We start from the raw sequence: 18,216 nt of genomic DNA on the forward strand, positions 1-18,216 counted from the left end.
GACGGAGCAGGACAGCAGGAGATTTCATCATGCTACTCAGAATGGTGTGAAATTTAAAACTTATGAATTATTTCTGGAATTTTCCACTTAATATTTTCAGATTTGGCTGGGCACAGGGGCTCATGCCTGTAATCCCAGCACTTTGAGAAGCCAAGCTGGGAAGATCCCTTGAGTCCAACAGTTCAAGACCAGCCTGGGCAACACGGAAAAACCTCGTCTCTTCAAAAAAATAGAAAAAGTAGCCAGGCATGGTGGCACATGCCTGCAGTCCCAGCTACTTGGGAGGCTGAGGTGGGAAGATCACCTGAGCCCAGGAAGGTCGAGGCAACAGTGAGCCATGATCACACCACTGCAATCCAGCCTAGGTGACAGAGTGAGACCCTGTTTCAAATACATACACACACACACACACACACACACAGACACACACACGCATTGTCTCAAATATATACATGTGTGGCCAGGTGTGGTGGCTCACGCCTGTAATCCCAACACTTTGGGAGGCCGAGGCAGGTGGATTATCCGAGGTCAGGAGTTCAGGACCAGCCTGGCCAACATGGTGAAACCCTATTTCTACTAAAAAATACAAAAATTAGCCAGGCGTGGTGGCAGGCGCCTGTAATCCCAGCTACTCGGGAGGCTGAGACAGAAGAATTGCTTAAACCCAGGAGGCGGAATTTGCAGTGAGCCGAGATGGCGCCATTGCACTCCAGCCTGGGCGACAAGAGTGAAACTCTACCTCAAAAATATGTGTGTGTGTGTGTGTGTGTGTGTACTTATAGATATACTTATATATATAAGTATGTATCTTATACACACATATATACTTTTTTTACCCCCAGACCTCAGTTGACCTCAGGTAACTGAAACCACAGATAAGAGGGGACTACTTGGCTGGGCACGGTGGCTCACGTCTGTAATCCCAGCACTTTGGGAGGCCGAGACAGAAAGATCACGAGGTCAGGAGATCGAGACCATCCTGGCTAACACAGTGAAACCCTGCCTCTACTAAAAATACAAAAAATTAGCTGGGTGTGATGGTCAATATGCAGTACTTAAAGGAACCTGCTCGGTCATTCTGATGTATATGCAACTCTGGAGTACAGAAGAGGTAGCACCTCCTGGGATAACCCTTGGCGAGTGAAGGTGAGGTGGTGGATAAATACTCCCCTCCTCTATCACCTGTAGAATGCAATTCTACAGAGCGTTCTACAAGGCTTCTCAGAGGGTCTCTAAGTGACACTGAGCCTCAGATGCTCACAGTGGTGTTAGCTCCATAGTACACCTGTCCATTCCCTGTTTCATTCTTCACAACTCCCACCCCTCATTTCTTGAAGTCACTTCTCCAAAATAAACTCTCTGCAAGTTCCTATCCCAGGTCTTACTTTTTAGGGGGAATTTAGGGTAAGACAAGGTCTTGGGATGATTTCCTGCTTTTAGCCCACAATTTTTTTCAAAGTCATTTGAGGATATTCAATGTATTATTATTTATACTTTGTTGTATATCTTAATATTTCATGATTTTTTTAATCAACAGTAACAACAACAGCAACAACAAAACTCTGGAGGCCCAGTTTGGTCTCTTTTTTCCTCCCTAAAAGACTGGCAAAAACCAGACCTGCTGAGTTTCCTAAAGAATCATTTCCCACAAAGGGAAATGTACCACAGCATGCCCACAAAGCCACTCAGCAATATATATCAAAGGCTACCCAGCAGGAAACCAGAGGGGCCCCTTGGGGCTGAAACCCAAGTCCTGTAGACACCTAGGAAACTACTCCCCTCCACAGGATCTCATCACTTCCTTGCCAAAGAGCTGTTCTTAACACGAAGGCGCCATATCCCTAAGGGGCCCATAGATAGAATTCAGGAGGCCTGTGAATTTGGATGGGAATGAAATTACATCTTTGTTTTCAATATTCTCTTACTGAAAGTTAGCATTTCCTTCAATTATATATGGAGCAACCAACCACAATAATATTAGCAATAACTGTGATTTTGTCATCAATAGAAATCAAGAGATGTTTACATATCATATTACATTGCTACAGATATCTCAAAGTATTATTTACACTCATCATTACTTCTAAATTATGGTAAAAAATAGAGGCCAGGCACGGTGGCTCACGCCTGTAATCCCAGCACTTTGGGAGGCCGAGGCAGGCAGATCACAAGGTCAGGAAATCAAGACCACCCTGGCTAACAAGGTGAAACCCTGCCTCTACTAAAAATACAAAACAATTAGCCAGGCGTGGTGGCAGGCGCCTGTAGTCCCAGCTACTTGGGAGGCTGAGGCAAGAGAATGGCATGAACCTGGGAGGCAGAGCTTGCAGTGAGCTAAGATCGGGCCACTGCACTCCAGCCTGGGCAACAGAGCGAGACTCCATCTCAACAAAAAAAAAAAAAAAAAAAAATAGAACCACTACTAGATCACACATGACTGCAATCCTCCTACCTATGGGCGCTCATGTGAGGTAGCTAGCCAACAATGAAGCAACTCTGCCTAATTATCATCCAGCTACCAAACAGTGAAACCAGATATTTACAATGCCCCCTTTCCTCCAACCTCCCCAAGTCAGACTGCTCTCTCCTGTTCTCTTCTGCCTCCACCCAATCCCTCCTTTCCAGGAAGCCCTCTGCAGCCACCTAGTCTAGCCCAACCCACACAGATCTCTTTTACCCCTTAGCCTACAATGTCTATACTGCCTGATTTTGCACATCATTAAGCCTGTACATTATGTTGTATTTAATATTCCCTAAATATACGTGGCCCTACAAAACGTGGACTTCTTCAGTAGCCCTAAGTTCCTTCCATAGTGAAAAGCAAGCAGTGAGCACCCATTATTTTGACTTATAAATTGAAAAACTGATTTAAGGTCCCTGACTCAAATTTCCTAGTCTAGTTCTACTAATAACCCACCATGAAACCTCTAATGCCTCTCTGGATGCCAGTTTCCTCATATGTAAAAATAGGTGGGATGAAATAACTGATGTTTCTATCTCTTAACCTTTGAATTAGGCAGCCACTTTTCATCTCAAGATCTGAGAAAAATTACAAAGAAACTGTAAGGCCTCCCCCAGCTCTCCCAGGCAGGGTTAGTCACTTACTCCTCTGGGCTTCCCACAGATTTCTGCATGTATATACAATATCTCTATTGCAGATTTATCACAAAGTTTTGAGAGTGGCTAAAGTAGAGGTAGAGAGAAGAATCAGACAGCCTGGATTCAAACTCTGGCTTCCTTATTATCTGTGTAAACATGGGCAAGTTATTTAACCTCTCTATGATTTAATTTTCTCATCTTTAAAATGGGGACAATATAACACAGGATGGTAATAAGAATTTAATAAAACAAAATGTTTAAATAGTGCCTGACATATAGTAAGCTCTAAAAAAGTTAGTTGCTATTATTATCATTGATGTTATTGTATTAATCTGTCCTACAATTAGGTTCAGGCTTTAACTAGATCCCTGTTCTCCTCTCATTCTCCATGATAGCAGCCTGTTTATTTCTTCCATGCCACTTTCCACAAGATAATATGTTTATTTATGTGTTTATTGTCTGTCTCATCAACAAGACTGTAACTTCCATGAGGGAAGGAACATGTCTGTTTTGTTCATCCTTAAATCCCCACAGGAACATATGACCTGGCCCAGAGAAGGCACTCAAATATTAATACTTGTTTAATAAATACCACATGAGCTGGCATTGTTCAATGTTTGCTGAATCAATTAACCTAGCTAAGGGTGATTGTCAAAGCTGAGGCCTGGGAGCAGATTATATCCTGGCTACCCCAGGCTTAGTGTGTCCCCCTCCCCAGGCCCCAGTATTAGCTTCGGCCAAGCCCCACCTACCTGCTCTTGGCCCCAGCCCAGTTCCGGGAGCCACCCTCAGCTAAAATTAGCATAGCTACCAAGATGGCCAGGCCATTTATAGACTTGGAGGCAGCAGCAACTAGCTAGGGGCGGGAGACAGGGTTCTGGCCTGCCACTCCATCAGAGGTTGATTGAGAAGCCAGACTGCACTCTGCACAATGCCTAGATGCCTATCCTCCAAGGCCCTGTCCTAGCTACACTGAACTAAACCACAGTTCCTGATTAGAGGCCCTCAATACCTCCAACACTGGCAGCCATAACTCCAGACTCCACCTGAGGTCCCTGACGCACATTCTACAGAAACCATTGTTGTTTTCTAGAGTCTAAGGATGGTTCCAAGCATCCGTATCAGGCCAGCTTCAGAAACGCAAGCCCCAGAGTAGCACAGGCAGGCACGGATCTTTACTGAGAAAGTGACTTAGCATGGCTGGGTGTACAGGTATTAAAGAGCCAAAGGGTGACAGGAATGGCCTCTCCACGGCCCAATGAGAGATCCTCCTTGCAGAGCACTTGCCTTCACTGCAGGATCAGGCTTTCATAGTGTTTATTGTGTGCATGTTAAAGCCATAAGCATTTTAACTAAATCATTCTTAGGATCAAATATTTTAACTAACTAAAAAGAGACAGATGGGTATATACATCCAAAAGAGAAAAAATCAAATTCTCTGGGCCCCTGTAAAAGACTCTCCAGAGCAGAAAAAAAGTGCAGCCCTTTTCTTGGCTCTCAGCTACAGAGTCACCAAGGCCTGCCTAATTGTCAGAAGGAAAGCAACATTCTCCGGCCCTGCCTAGCACTCCTTTAACAGGACAGGACCTGAGAAGATGGAAGAAATCCAAGACTTGAGCATTAGAAGACCTGCCTATAAGAAAGGCCAAGCACAGGACCAGGTTTCTTCACCCATAAAAATGGTGACAATACCACTTGCCCTGCATTGTAACAGGGCTATTGTGAGACTCTGTTGGAAAAACAGCTGTGTAACTGTAAAATACAAACTGTAGAGAACACATAAATTGACTGGGTATGTTGAATCTGATTTTTAAAAGTAGTAGTTTTAAGAGCAAGTAAAACTCCTCCTGTGTTCTGGGGATACAGAGAGGCTGGAAAGGATGCAAGAGTTCCTAGTTGCATAGAAAGTTTCTCTCCAAACTCTTTTGCAGATCCCAGTGTATATGAACCACCTCTTTGCAAAAACAAGTCCTGACTGAGTCAAAGACAAAACCCCAGGTAGACCCAAGGGGAAAACCTACCACAACAATAGTGCTAGAACCTCCAGGTTTCCACAAACCTTAGGCATTCACAGCACCTAGGGTCTCTCTGAGACTTTCCTCCCTGGAATTCACTATTATTTTGACAACAGAAACCAGTTTCTAAACTGAGCAAGAGTAGGCCTAAGTGGTATAATCAGCATAGCCACGCCTCTGAAATATATGTTGTGTGAAGAATTGTCTCCAAAAGCTCAAGTCATGGGGTGGTCCTGAGGAAGGCTAGAATGCCTTTTACTTCAGGTAAAAAAAAAAAAAAAAACCTTCCTAATAGCCAGCCAATGTCTACACTCAAAATTTCATCCCTTTAGCTTATGTCTAAAATATAGAACACCCACTCTCCAAAAAATATTCATTTTATGTCAGGCACTCATATTTTGGAGTGAAAAAAGACATATCAGTTATAAATAGGAATGTCACAGGGACAGCAAGAGATGATAATTAGGTCTACTTCACGGTTCAATCTACATTTGCCCACTAGTCTTTCCCTTCATAGCCCAATGAGAACCAAGCTTTCAGCCAGGTGTCAAAGGTCAAGGAGACTCCCTATGGAGAGACAGGATTAATAGGCAAGAAGAATCTATCTAGAAAGCAACAGCCAGGTATCCTACTTACACATGGGCAACCCTGGCCTCATTTGGAAACCAGACCCCTTGGAACACCTGGAACTTAAAAGGGTATTGCCCAATAAAGGGTCTACCACCAAAGCCAGCTTCTGGATCCATCCATGAAACTCCCCAGCCACCATGACCTATATTTCCTTTCCTGACTTGTATCAGCAGGTGCCCACTGAGCCATTCCCTCATTTGAACTTCCTTATGCTCAGAAACAACTCATCTACAAACTCTCCCCACGCTGCAGGTCACAGCTTTGGGCAGATCACAGCCAAAGGGTGAGAGAAATGGGAAAAGAGAACTGATCTTCTAAGCCTTATGTAAAATGACTGGATTTTAATAGAGTTCCTTGATGGGTACAGTGGCTCACACCTGTAATCCCAGCACTTTGGGAGGGATCCCTGCACAACACAGAGAGACAGTGTCTGTACAAAAAATTAAAAATAGAAAGAAAAAAAAAGTTAGCCAGGCCCAGTGGCTCTTGTGTTTAGTCCCAGCTACTAGGAGGCTGAGGCAGGAGGATCACTTGAACCCAGGAGTTTGAGGCTGTAGTGAGCTGTGATCACACTACTGCATTCCAGCTTGGACGACAGATCAAGACTCTGTCTCAAAAAAACAAAACAAAACATAAAAGTGTTCCTTTCTACTGCAAAAGTATACCAGGGCTCCTGCTGCCTGATAAGCCTTCACAACTGCATAGGAAAAACCATGACAGATCAAAAGTAGCATGGTTTCCTCAGCAAGCAGATTCAGGAAAAAAAAAAAAAAAAAAAACCTGTAGCATGGAATTCCCACCCTCATTAGTCAGAAGAAACAGAATAAGTTAACAAGTGGTCCCAGGAATTATATCATGTCTATGTCAAGAAAAGGCCATTTAACACCCAAATAGGATTCCATCTAAGGAACTGCCTGGATATTCCAAATGCGCACAGCCAAGAGACAAGACTACCTAAGGGAAGGGTGGGACTAGGGTTCCCACGGTTGTTGGAATAGGCACACCTGAACACCAGGCTTTCAGGCAACAGAGTTGGCCCAGCCTTAACTTTCCCTTTCCAACATAAGTGGCCCCAACCTCCCCCATGCTGCTCAGTACTAAAACCGAATAGGCGCAATGAACTTATCATCTCACCAGGCCATTCTTCCAGACAAGTAGGCCTAAGATGGGGTCTTTCCTTGCTGATCTAAAAGGTCAAGTTGCCCCAAAGGCTTCTTCTCACTGCCAACAAAAAAAAATCCTGAGTAGGGGGGATGAGGAAAGTTGTTCAGGAAAGACACAGGTATTTGCCATGACTACTGACCAGAAAGAACTTCTTGGACTACTTGGAACAGGCAGTGCCATGTGTGGATCCTCCATGAACCTCACATGTACAAACCTAGATTTCAACTTGCCCACTTCGGGCCACTCAGTCCTGAGCCAAAGCCTCCAGCCCAGTCCGGCCCGCAGCAAGGCCTTACCTGCTGCAGTGGACTCCTCAGAGTTGGCCCCCGAGCTGGTTCCTGTCGCCTTCTCACTGTGACTATGGCTGAGGTTCTGGCCGTGGTGCAGGAGGAGTCCCCAGAGGAGCCACAGGGCAAGACGGACGCATACATCCATGACTCTAGGTCTCAGTCAACATGCGTCTGATGTGGACACCTCGGGATCCCAGAGGCAAAGCCAGGAGCCCGGGAGTGCAGCCGACGGCCTCCAGGCAAGATGCCCTCGCGGCTCCGCAGCTGTCCAGCCACCCGCGGGCCTGCCCCCTCCAACAGCCAAAGGTCAAGTGCTCCAAGTTTGGGCGCGGGAGGAGGGCTGGCTCCTCAGGTCCAATAGTGGGTCCGCCGGGGCTTCGGCGGCCTGAGCTAGTGCCGCTTCCGGAGACTTCGGGCAGGGTGGCTGCCGGGCTGCTGTCAGCTCCGCAGATTACTACACCCCTGCGGAAGGGGGCGGCCGGAGTCTCCGCGGGCACAGGAGTGGGGGAGGAAGAGAAGAGAAGAGAGGCGAGAAGGGGGCACCTGACCTCGCCCTGCCGAAGAGCGGCGAGCAGCAGAAGCTGGGGAGGGCGTGCGACCCGCAGGGTCCTGAAGGCGCGGGCGTCTCCGGGATCCTGGGCCTCCTAGGCCGAGGTCAGCGCCCCCGCCCAGTCCCGTGCCCAGGCGGCCGGCGGTGCCCAGGTCCAGCAGGCGGACGCACACCGGCCAGGCCCAGGACAGCGGCTCCCAGGCGGGCGGGCGGCGCGGGGCGGGCCCGGGGCGGGCGGGGGCGTGCTCTCCCGCGGGCCCGCCCCGCGCCGCCCGGCCCCCAACGAAGCCCGGGCCAGCCCCAGCGCCCAGCTGGATCCCGGAATAACCGGTGAAGACGGCTCCCCGGAATCCCCGCCCCTAGCGGGCTCTCCCGGACCCCCGGCCCGCGCTAGTCTTTGCCAGGACCCCCCTCCCGCCCAAAGGATCAAGTCCCAGCTTCCCTTTCCCCCCGAGTGTCTCCAGCGCCAACCGCCGGCCGTCGGGCGGGTCCCTGACCCGCAGTTACTCAGGTAACTCAGGCCTGCGGCGGCGGCGACAGCAGCTGCCCTGCCCCGATCTCCGGGCCTTAGTGCTGCTCTACTCGCCTCAGTTCTAGAGCTGTCTAAACAGAGGCCCAGGACACAACGTTAGCCTCCCAGGAGCTGCCTGAGGCGACAACAGTCCGACCCGGCTCTGCCCGGGGGCGAGCTCCCAGCCCCCAACTCCGGGCCAGTTCCCAGGCTCCGCCCCCGCGCCTCGCCTGACAACCAATCGGCTTCCGCCTCTCTGAGGCTTGGGAACCCGCGCGCTTCGTCGCCCATGCGCAGCGGCCCCTGGTGAGAAAATCAGCGAACTGCAGACAGGACTTGCGCTCCTGGGAGAGCCTGCTCTTTTGCAGAGGGTTGGGGAGTGAAGCTAAGACCCGCCCCGGGGGAGGCCCACTAGGGCCACTGGGGCCTGCGAGTGTTTTCTGAGGAAATGATGATGCCAGAAAGCAAAATGAAATGTCCAAACCACTCGAGCTAAAATTCCCCTACACATTCCTTGAGTCTGGGCCAAAGGGTGCCATATGCTTTCCTGACCCCGCCTCCCTTCCCCTCCAAGATAAGTGGGATGCCCTCCCTTAGCTCTCACAGCCCGTTTTCCTACCTGCCCCTCAAGCTCTCAGCCCTTTAAGGTTTTTCGGTGGGGCCTGTAAATGCTTCCTCCCTGCATCTCATTCTCCCAGCTACCTCTCTGGTAGAGGAGGTGTCAGCCACTTGAGAATGAGTGCGCCAAAGAAGACAGAGCCACGCCTGAGCCTCCTTCAACAAAGCCTGCACTTCCTGTTCTCTTCTCAAGCGTGCTGTCAGCAGATCTTGACTGAAACCTCTGTGCCCTACCCTGTCCTTGGCACCAGACGCAGGGGAAAGGATCAGGCCCAGTCCCTCCTCTGACTGACAGTGCTAAACCAGCTACCTGTTCTGAGCAAGCCCTTTGAAGACTGGGAATACGAATTTGCCCAACAGCTGCCTGGCTTAAGGGTTAGGCCGTTGATATAAAAATACATGGCTAACGTAACCTACTACCGCTATCCCGGCTCTGTTAAGCTCTTGTCACACTAGCCTTCGTTAAGTTCCTAAACACGTCAAACTCAGCCACCTCACAGCCTTTGTATCTGCTGTTGCTTCTGCCTGAAACACTCTCCCCTGCTCCCAGTTCCTCATGTAGCTGGTCTCTTATTCTTCCAGATACAGCTCAATGTGTCTCCTTAGAAACTTTTACTCTGCCCACCCCTTCAAAATCAGTCTGTGGCCAAAATTGGACCATTACATCTGTCTGCCCCTCCCCCAACAGATAGTGATTGCCACTTTTCAGGTCAGAGACTGTGCCTCATTCATCTCTGTGACACTAGGACCCAGCCATAGGCCCTGCACATAGTAAGTGCTCTGTAAAAGCTGGATGACATGAGTTAATTCACTTGAACACTCAGATACTAAAAACTAGTACTCAATACCGGAATATTGGAAAATTGACCAGAACAGTTGAACCCCGATCTAGATTCTCTGAGCCAGGGGTCTTAAATTCAAATGGCAAAATGGGCAGATAGGTAATTCAATTAAGAAAAGTAGGTAGGAGTAATAGGGAGTGGTGGGGACTGTGGAAAGCAGGCAGAAAGGTGGGCCTAGTATTGCTGGAGTGTCATTAAGAGAAGATGGGGCTGGGCACAGTGACTCATATCTCTAATCCCAGCACTCTGGGAGGCCAAAGTGGGAGGATTACTTGAGCCCATGAGTTCAAGACCAGCCTGGGAAACACAGTGGGACCCCCATCTCTACAAAAAAATTTTTTTTAATTAGCCATGAGTGGTATCTGGCATCTGTGGTCCCAGCTACTCAGCAGGCTGAGGGGGGATGATCGCTTAAATCCAGGAGCTCAAGGTTGCAGTAAGCCATGATCACACCACTGCACTCCAGCCTGGGCAACAGAGCAAGACCCTGTCTCAATTAAAAAAAAAAGAGAGAGAGAGAGAGAGAAGATGGAAATCTGGACTTTCATATGACATATCCTTTTTTAAAAAATATTAGCAATTCGTTTAAAAAGGATAAAACCTTATATAGGTCACAGAAAACATGTCTGCAGCCCAGATTAATCACTCAGACTAACAGTTGATCATTTCTACCTAAGCCAGCTCTCCTGCCTGTGCATTCATTTGCCTAAGAGAACATGAAAGAAATGAGCAAAGTAAAGCATGTTTAACACAATTTCCTTCAAACTCGACTACAGCATTTCTTTTCACCACCACATGATTTCTTCAGGGTCATGGGTGCTTATCTATTTGGTACAACAAACAGGTCTTGGAGGCAGGAAGCCAGGGGTCTGTTACCAATTTACACCAAGACCTTAAACCTCTTGGAAACTGTCGAATTTCCTGTGATGCTAAAATGGTGTCTAAGAACTAAAAATAGTTACTATGATGCACCAATTTCAATTCTGGGTGTCCACCCGGAAAATGAAAGCAGGGTCTTGAAGAAAATTGTACACCCATGTTCATAACAGCATTATTCACAACAGCCACAAGGTGAAAGCAACCTAAGTGTTCATGGATGGATGAATGGATAAACAAAATATGGTACATATGTACAATGAAATACTACACAGTCTTAAGAAAGAAGGAAATCCTGACCATGCTACAACATGGATGAACCTTGAAGACAGCCAGCTAAGTGAAATAAGCCAGTCACAAAAGGATAAATACTGTGATTTCATTTATATGAATGTACCTAAAACAGTCAAATTCACAGAGACAGAAAGTAGAGTAGTGGTTGCCAGAGACTGGGGAGAGGGGAGAGCTGGGAATAGTTTCAATTTTACAAGATGAAAAAAGTTTTGGAGATTGGCTGCACAACAACGTGAATGTACCTAACATGACTAAATTGTACACTTAAAAATGATTAAGATGAGGCCGGGCGCAGTGGCTCACGCCTGTAATCCCAGCACTTTGGGAGGCCAAGGCAGGCAGATCACGAGGTCAGGAGATCGAGACCATCCTGGCTAACACGGTGAAACCCCGTCTCTACTAAAATTACAAAAAATTAGTCGGGCATGGTGGCGGGCACCTGTAGTCCCAGCTACTCGGGAGGCTGAGGCAGGAGAATGGCGTGAACCTGGAAGGTGGAGCTTGCAGTGAGCAGAGACCGTGTCACTGCACTCCAGCCTGGGCGACAGAGCAAGACTCTGTCTCAAAAAAAAAAAATTAAACTGGCAAAATGTATGTTATGTATTTTTTAACCACAATTAAAAATAAAAATAAATGACCAGGCGCCGTGGCTCACACCTGTAATCCCAACACTTTGGGAGGCCAAGGCCGGCAGATCACTTTAGGTCAGTGATTTGAAAACAGCCTGGCCAACATGATGAAACCCCATATCTACTAAAAATACAAAAATTGGCTGGGCGTGGTGGCGCGTGCCTGTAACCCCAGTTACTCAGGAGGCTGAGGCAGGAGAATCACTTGAATCTGGGAGACAGAGGTTTCAGTGAGCCGAGATCATGCCACCGGACTCCAGCGTGGGTGACAAAGCAAGACTCCATCTCAAAAATAAAATAAAATTACAAATAAATGGTACCTGGGAGCCAAAGCCACAGCCTGGGCAACAGGAAGAACATTCTGGTGTCTTCTCTGCCTCCAAGATCACAATGTGACACTAGAAAAGTCAGTTCTTCTCTGAATTTCAGTCTCCCCAGCTATAAATTGGTCACCTACCAGATTATTGACCCAGAGCAGCTTTAATATTCTACAAAATAAAAAAATTCTGAAACCTGATGGATCTTCCTGGATCAGAATCTGTAACCCTCATCTCTATAGCCCCTATGCTTCGTCCTTCTAAAAGTGTGACCCTTGCAAGAACCCAGGTATGTACTAGGGCTCACACCTAAAATCCTAGCACTTTGGGAGGCTGAGATGGGAGGATTACTAGAGCCCAGGAGTTTGAGACCAGCCTAGGCAACATAGTGAGACTCTGTCTCTACAAAAAAATACAAACATTAAGTTGGCATGGTGGTGTGTCCCCGTAATCCCAGCTACTCAGGAGGCTGAGCCAGAAGGATGGCTTGAGCCCAGGAGGTCGAGGCTGCAGTGAGCTGTGATTGCCACTGCACTCCAGCCTGGGTGATAGAGCAAAAATCTGTTTCAAAAAAAAAAAAAAAAGGACCCCTCACCATATTGTAAGCCTCAGGAGGAAATAGAGAGCTTTCTCCCCATCTCTCTTTTTATACCTATGCAGTATATCTCCCTTGCATTAATCTTAGGGCCTTGCTTAGATGTTCTGAAGATGTTGGCTAAATCAAATTGGATTAACCAATTCTTATGCCTCTATTCCACTGTTTACAAGAGTTTTCACGTGTATTATCTCATCTCTTCCTCACAGAAGCTCTGCTAGATAAAACAGGGGCTACACGGTGCTCCCCATGTTGACCTGAGGTCAACTTCTGTCCAAAAATAGGTGAGTATGGGGGTCGGGTGCAGTGGCTCACGCCTGTAATCCCAGAACTTTGGGAGACCGAGGAGGGCAGATCACCTGAGGTCAGGAGTTCAAGACCAGCCTGGCCAACATGGTGAAACCTGGTCTCTACTAAAAATATAAAAATCAGCAGGGTGTGGTGGCACGCGCCTGTAATCCCAGCTACTTGGGAGGCTGAGGCAGGAGAATCGCTTGAACCCAGGAGGCAGAGGTTGCAGAGAGCCAAGATTGCACCACTGCATTCCAGCCTGGGTGACAGAGCGAGACTCCATCTCAAAAAAAAAAAAAAAAACCGGGGGGGTGGTGAGTATGGTACAATAAGATATTTTGACAAAAAGAGGAGAGAGAGAGACCACAATTGATCTATTTTATTATTAGTTATTTTTGTTCATCTCTTACTGTGTACAATTTATAAATTAAGCTTTATCATAGGTATGTGTATAGCAAAACAATATATATAGAGTTTGATACTATCTGCAGTTTCACGCATCCACTGGGGTCTTGGAATATATTCTCCACGGATAAGAGGGGACTACTTTACTCATTTTAAAGATGAAGAAACTGAGGCTGAGGAGATAAAGTGGTAGATGAGAGCCAAGCTTGCTTTCTTCTTTGCGATTCCCTCCCCATCCTTCAAGTCTCAGCTCAAATGAAATAAAAGCATCCATGCCCTGACCAATGATGATACCTTATCATAAATCAAGGGTTATGATTTTTAGAAAAACTCAAAAGCTCCACCCCGCTTTAGCACCTTGCCTGACTTGCCCTGTCTCTTCAGTCTTCTTCTATACCTTAGAGTACTTATGTAATTTGATTATGATTTTTTTTTCAGACAGGGTCTTTCTCTGTTACTCAGGCTGGAGTGCAGTGGTATGATCATGGCTTACTGCAGCCTTAACCTCCTGGGCTTACGTGAGTTTTATTTTTTGAATAGGAATATTCTTTTTATTTATTTATTTATTTATTTATTTATTTTTAGAGACAGGTTCTCACTCTGTTGCCCAGGCTAAAGTGTAGTGGTGCAATTATAGTTCACTGCAGCTTTGAATTCCTGGGCTCGAGCGATCCTCCCACCTCAGTCTCCCGAGTAGCTGCGTCTACAGGCACATGCCACCATGAGCAGCTGAATTATGATTATTTAATAAGTATATATCTTCTACATTAGCCTCTGAGCTCATCAAGGGCTGCATTTTATTCATCTTTATATTTTCACAGTCTAGCTTGCCCATTACATAGCTGGTACTCAATAAACATTTCGCTAAGTGAATAAATTAATGATGTGTGTTCTGTACAGCAGCGTAACTGTCCTTTCTCCACAGTTACCAATAGCTTTCATTCAGAAAATGAGGGAGACTTTGCTAGAAATAATAATTGAGAGTCCAAAATCTGCTCAGAAAAGTTTAGGAATCCCCTAGTTTGGGTTGCATTATTAGTAGCGCTCCCTGGTGTCCAAAAATGGAAAGTATAGCTATCACTGAGAAATTGCCCAAGGTCTGGGTGGGTAGAGAGTGAGGAGAGACCTTAGCTTCTAGCAACAACTTTTCCTAGGCTAGTTTCACACAGAGAATCATCTCCTCATCCAGAGTCAGTTCTAGAATCTTGCTTGCAATGTTCATTCATTCAATATGTCTCAAGAGGGATTGGTACAGGAACAGGTGAGGGAGCACAGAGGAAGGACAAGTAACAGTCTAAAGCAGTCAGGGAGGCTGTGCAGACTCACAGATTGGGGTGTGTGGGTGAGTAAGTGGGATTCTAGGATCAGACTGCCTAGATTCACATCCAAGCAATGCTGTGTGACTCCGGGCCAGTTACTCAATCTCTCTGCCCTCTGATTCCTCCATCTGAAAAAAGTAGGATTCTGTAAGGCTTAGATGAGTTAATAAGTGTAAAACAATTAGCACAGTGCTTCGCGTAGAGTAATGTGCTCAAAAAACATTGGCTTTTATTCTGCAAGGAATTTCAGAGCCATTAAAGAATTACACCAAGATCAGGTAACTGTGATTTGCAGAAATTATTCTGGCAATAGTGTTGAGAAAGTATTGGAAAAGGTAGGAGCTGGAATCAAGTGACATGTTCTGACAGACCTGTGCTGATAACCCACCTCACCGCTGTGTGACCTTGGGCAAGACCTGAAGTCTAATTTGGACAATAATGATGGGAATAGAAAAAGGTTCAGATTTGAGAAATATTTGGTGATTGATTAGATGACCAGGTGAAGAGGCAAGACAGATCAAGTTTAAATAATAGCTATGGTTTTGGAAGATACTATTGTGTGCTAGATATTATGCTAAACATGCTACATTCAATCATTCATTCAACCAATATTTACTAAGCAAAGTATTTCCATACCAGGCACTGTTCTAGGCACTAGGAATATAGCACTAAATAAAACAAGCAAAACTTCTTGCCCTCCTGGAGCTTATATGTTATCTCATATAATGAATATCCACAGCAATCCTGAGGTGTAACACAATTTAGATTCATCTTACAAAGGAAATTAAACAATTTTGCTATCTGTGAGGTTTTTTTTGTTTTGTGTTGTTTTTGTTTTTGTTTTTGTTTTTGTTTTTGACAGAGTCTTGCTCTATCACCCAGGCTGGAGTGAAGTGGCATGATCTCAGCTCACTGCAACCTCCACCTCCCTGGTTCAAGTAATTCTCCTGCCTCAGCCTCCGAGTAGCTGGAATTACAGGTGCACACCACCATGCCCGGCTAATTTTTGTAATTTTTTTTTTAGTAGAGACAAGATTTCACCATATTGATTAGGCTGATCTTGAACTCCTGACCTCAGGTGATCCACCCACCTCGGCCTCCCAAAGTGCTGGGATTACAGGCATGAGCCATCTCACCTGGCCTATCTGTGAGTATTCTTATCTGTAAAATGGAAATAATATTACCTGCCTTATAGACTTGTTATATTTATTGAGTTAATACGTGTAAAGCATACGTAAAACATATCTAAGTTGTTTTCTTAAATTACTATTCAGCAACTTCTCCAGGATCACACAGCAAGTAAATGGCAAAGATGAGAATTGGGGAAAATTTCCCCAGGGAATCCCGAATCAACTGGGCAGCTATAGTTGGGTTGCTCTTAGAATACCAGGACTGAGGAAAGAGAACTTTCCCAGAGGGGCATTATGCCAGATGATGTGGGTACCACCACTGGGCTTGGGAAATGTCAAAGATGCAAAGCTGTCCTGGAGGCAAACAGGACAACTATTGTTCTGCCTGCCTGGGAGAAGGGACCCTCTTGGAAGATAGGGCATGGCCATTGTCCACACACCCTTCACCCATTTAGTTCCTTGAGGGAGTCAAGAACAAAAGATCGGCCAGGCGTGGTGGCTCACGCCTGTAATCCCAGCACTTTGGGAGGCTGAGGCAGGCAGATCACTTGAGGTCAAGACTTCAAGACCATCCTGGCCAACATGGTGAAACCCCGTCTCTACTAAAAATACAAAAATTAGCCATCATGGTGGTGCTCACCTGTGGTCCCAGCTACTCGGGAGGCTGAGGCAGGAGAATGGCTTGAACCCAGGAGGTGGAGGTTTCAGTGAGTCGAGACTGCACCACTGCATTCCAGCCTGGGCGACAAAGCGTGACTCCATCTCCAAAACAAAAAAAAAGAAAAGAAAAAAGATCAGAGGTTTTGACTCTAGAACTTTGTTTAATTTGTCACCTCTTTTTAGTTCTTTCTGCTGTCTCCTGTCTGGCCCATCAAAGCCCACAAAATGGGATATTGGACTTGTTTTGGGGGGCAGCAATAAAGAGGAGTAATGAAAAGGAGGCCAGTCACAGGGGCTCATGCCTGTAATCCCAGCACTTTGGGAGGCCAAAGCAGGTGGATCACTTGAGGTTAGGAGTTCAAGACCAGCCTTGCCAACATGGTGAAACCCCATCTCTACTAAAAATACAAAAAAGTAGCCAGGCACGGTGGCAGGCAACTGTAATCTCAGCTACTTAGGAGGTTGAGGTAGGAGGATCGTTGGAACCCGGGAGGTGGAGGCTGCAGTGAGCTGAGATTGTGCCATTGCACTCCAACCTGGGCTACAGGCCAAAACTCCATCTCAAAAAATAAAAAATAAAATAAAGGCCACGCATGGTGGCTCACACCTGTAATCCCAGCACTTTGGGAGGCCGAGGTGGGCGGATCACTTGAGGTCAGGAGTTCGACCAGCCTGGCCAACATGGTGAAACCCTGTCTCTACTAAAAATAGAAAAAGTTAGCTGGGCGTGGTGGTGCATGCCTGTAATTCCAGCTACTCAGGAGGCTGAGGCAGGAGAATTGCTTGAACCCAGGAGGCAGAGGTTGCAGTGAGCAGAGATCGTGCCACTGCACTCCAGCCTGGGTGACTCTGTCTCAAAAAAAAACAAAAAAAACAAAAGGAATAATGAAGAGGAAACTGTGTTCTACTCCTGAGGCTGTCTGAGAGAGGGAAGACCAAAGGATCAAGAGGAGCCCCAAGAAGGCTGAGTCCCCTGGAGCCACAGCAGAGGCAAAAGAGAATTCAGGTTTAAAGGTAACCTAAAGGGGCTGGGACTGGGGCTAAGCCAAGACCCCTGTGGATCACTGGTGAGCTCCAGGAGCTGGAGTTCAGTGAGGAATAGGCTGGGAAGACCCCTTTGGAATCCTCAGGGCACTGGTGAGATCAGTTCAGGGCCTTCTCCTCTCACTCTCTGTCCCCTCCTCTCTGTTTCAGGGAAACTAGTCAGCTTTAGCATTTTGACATTGAGAGAGAGGGAAGAATTAACCAAGGCGGGGCGGTGGGGAGGGGATACCTGAAAACATCAAGGGAGTGTGGAGAAATTAACTAATGTTTATTTGCTGTACCTTAGGGCAATTTACGAGGGCTCCACATGCATTATGTCGTTTAATACTCACAATCTCACGCAGCACTTGCCAGTCCCATTTTATTGTTTTTTATTTGTTGGTTTTTAGAGACAGGATCTCACTCTGTCACCCAGACTGGAGTGCAATGGCATGATCATAGCTCTCTGCAACCTCAAACACCTAGACTCAAGTGATCCTCCCACCTCAGCCTAGCAAGTAACTGGGACTACAGGCATGTGCCACTATGCCCAGCTGATTTGTGTGTGTGTGTGTGGAGACAGGGTCTTGCTATGATTGCCTAGGCTGGTTACAAATTCCTGAGCTGAAATGATTGTCCCACCTTGGCTTCTCAAAGTGCTAGGAATATAGGCATGACCCACCACACCCAGCCATTCCCATTTTAAAATGAAAGTAAGACTGAGAAGTTGGCTCTGTTATATGCTCTTACAGTACTCTGTACTTTTTTTTTTGGAGAAAGGATCTTGCTATGTTGCCCAGGCTGGTCTGAAATTCTTGGGCTCAAGCAATCTTCCTGCCTTATCCCCCTGAGGAACTAGAACTGGAGACAAACACCACCATGCCCAGCAGCACTCTACTTTTGTATGATTACCTGTTTAAGGTCTATCTCCCTTGCCAGTTATATCAGGGCAGTTTTC

At 46.6% G+C, this 18,216-nt stretch overlaps 1 protein-coding gene across 2 annotated transcripts in view; it reads right to left on the minus strand.

Moving 5' to 3' along the window:
• STIM1 (stromal interaction molecule 1) overlaps positions 1-7,984 on the minus strand; it is a 231,508-nt gene extending 223,524 nt beyond the window's left edge. Inside the window, exon 1 of one of the 2 annotated variants that reach the window (XM_002822174.4) lies at positions 7,205-7,984. In XM_002822174.4, the coding sequence (XP_002822220.2) occupies positions 7,205-7,343 (139 nt within the window). In that variant the 5' untranslated portion in view covers positions 7,344-7,984. The remainder of the gene's footprint in view (positions 1-7,204) is intronic. The other variant, XM_009246755.4, reaches the window with a different exon arrangement.
• Positions 7,985-18,216: the final 10,232 nt, after the last annotated feature.

The sequence above is a fragment of the Pongo abelii genome, chromosome 9 (genome assembly GCF_028885655.2).
Source record: "Pongo abelii isolate AG06213 chromosome 9, NHGRI_mPonAbe1-v2.0_pri, whole genome shotgun sequence".
Taxonomy (NCBI): Eukaryota; Metazoa; Chordata; class Mammalia; order Primates; family Hominidae; genus Pongo; species Pongo abelii.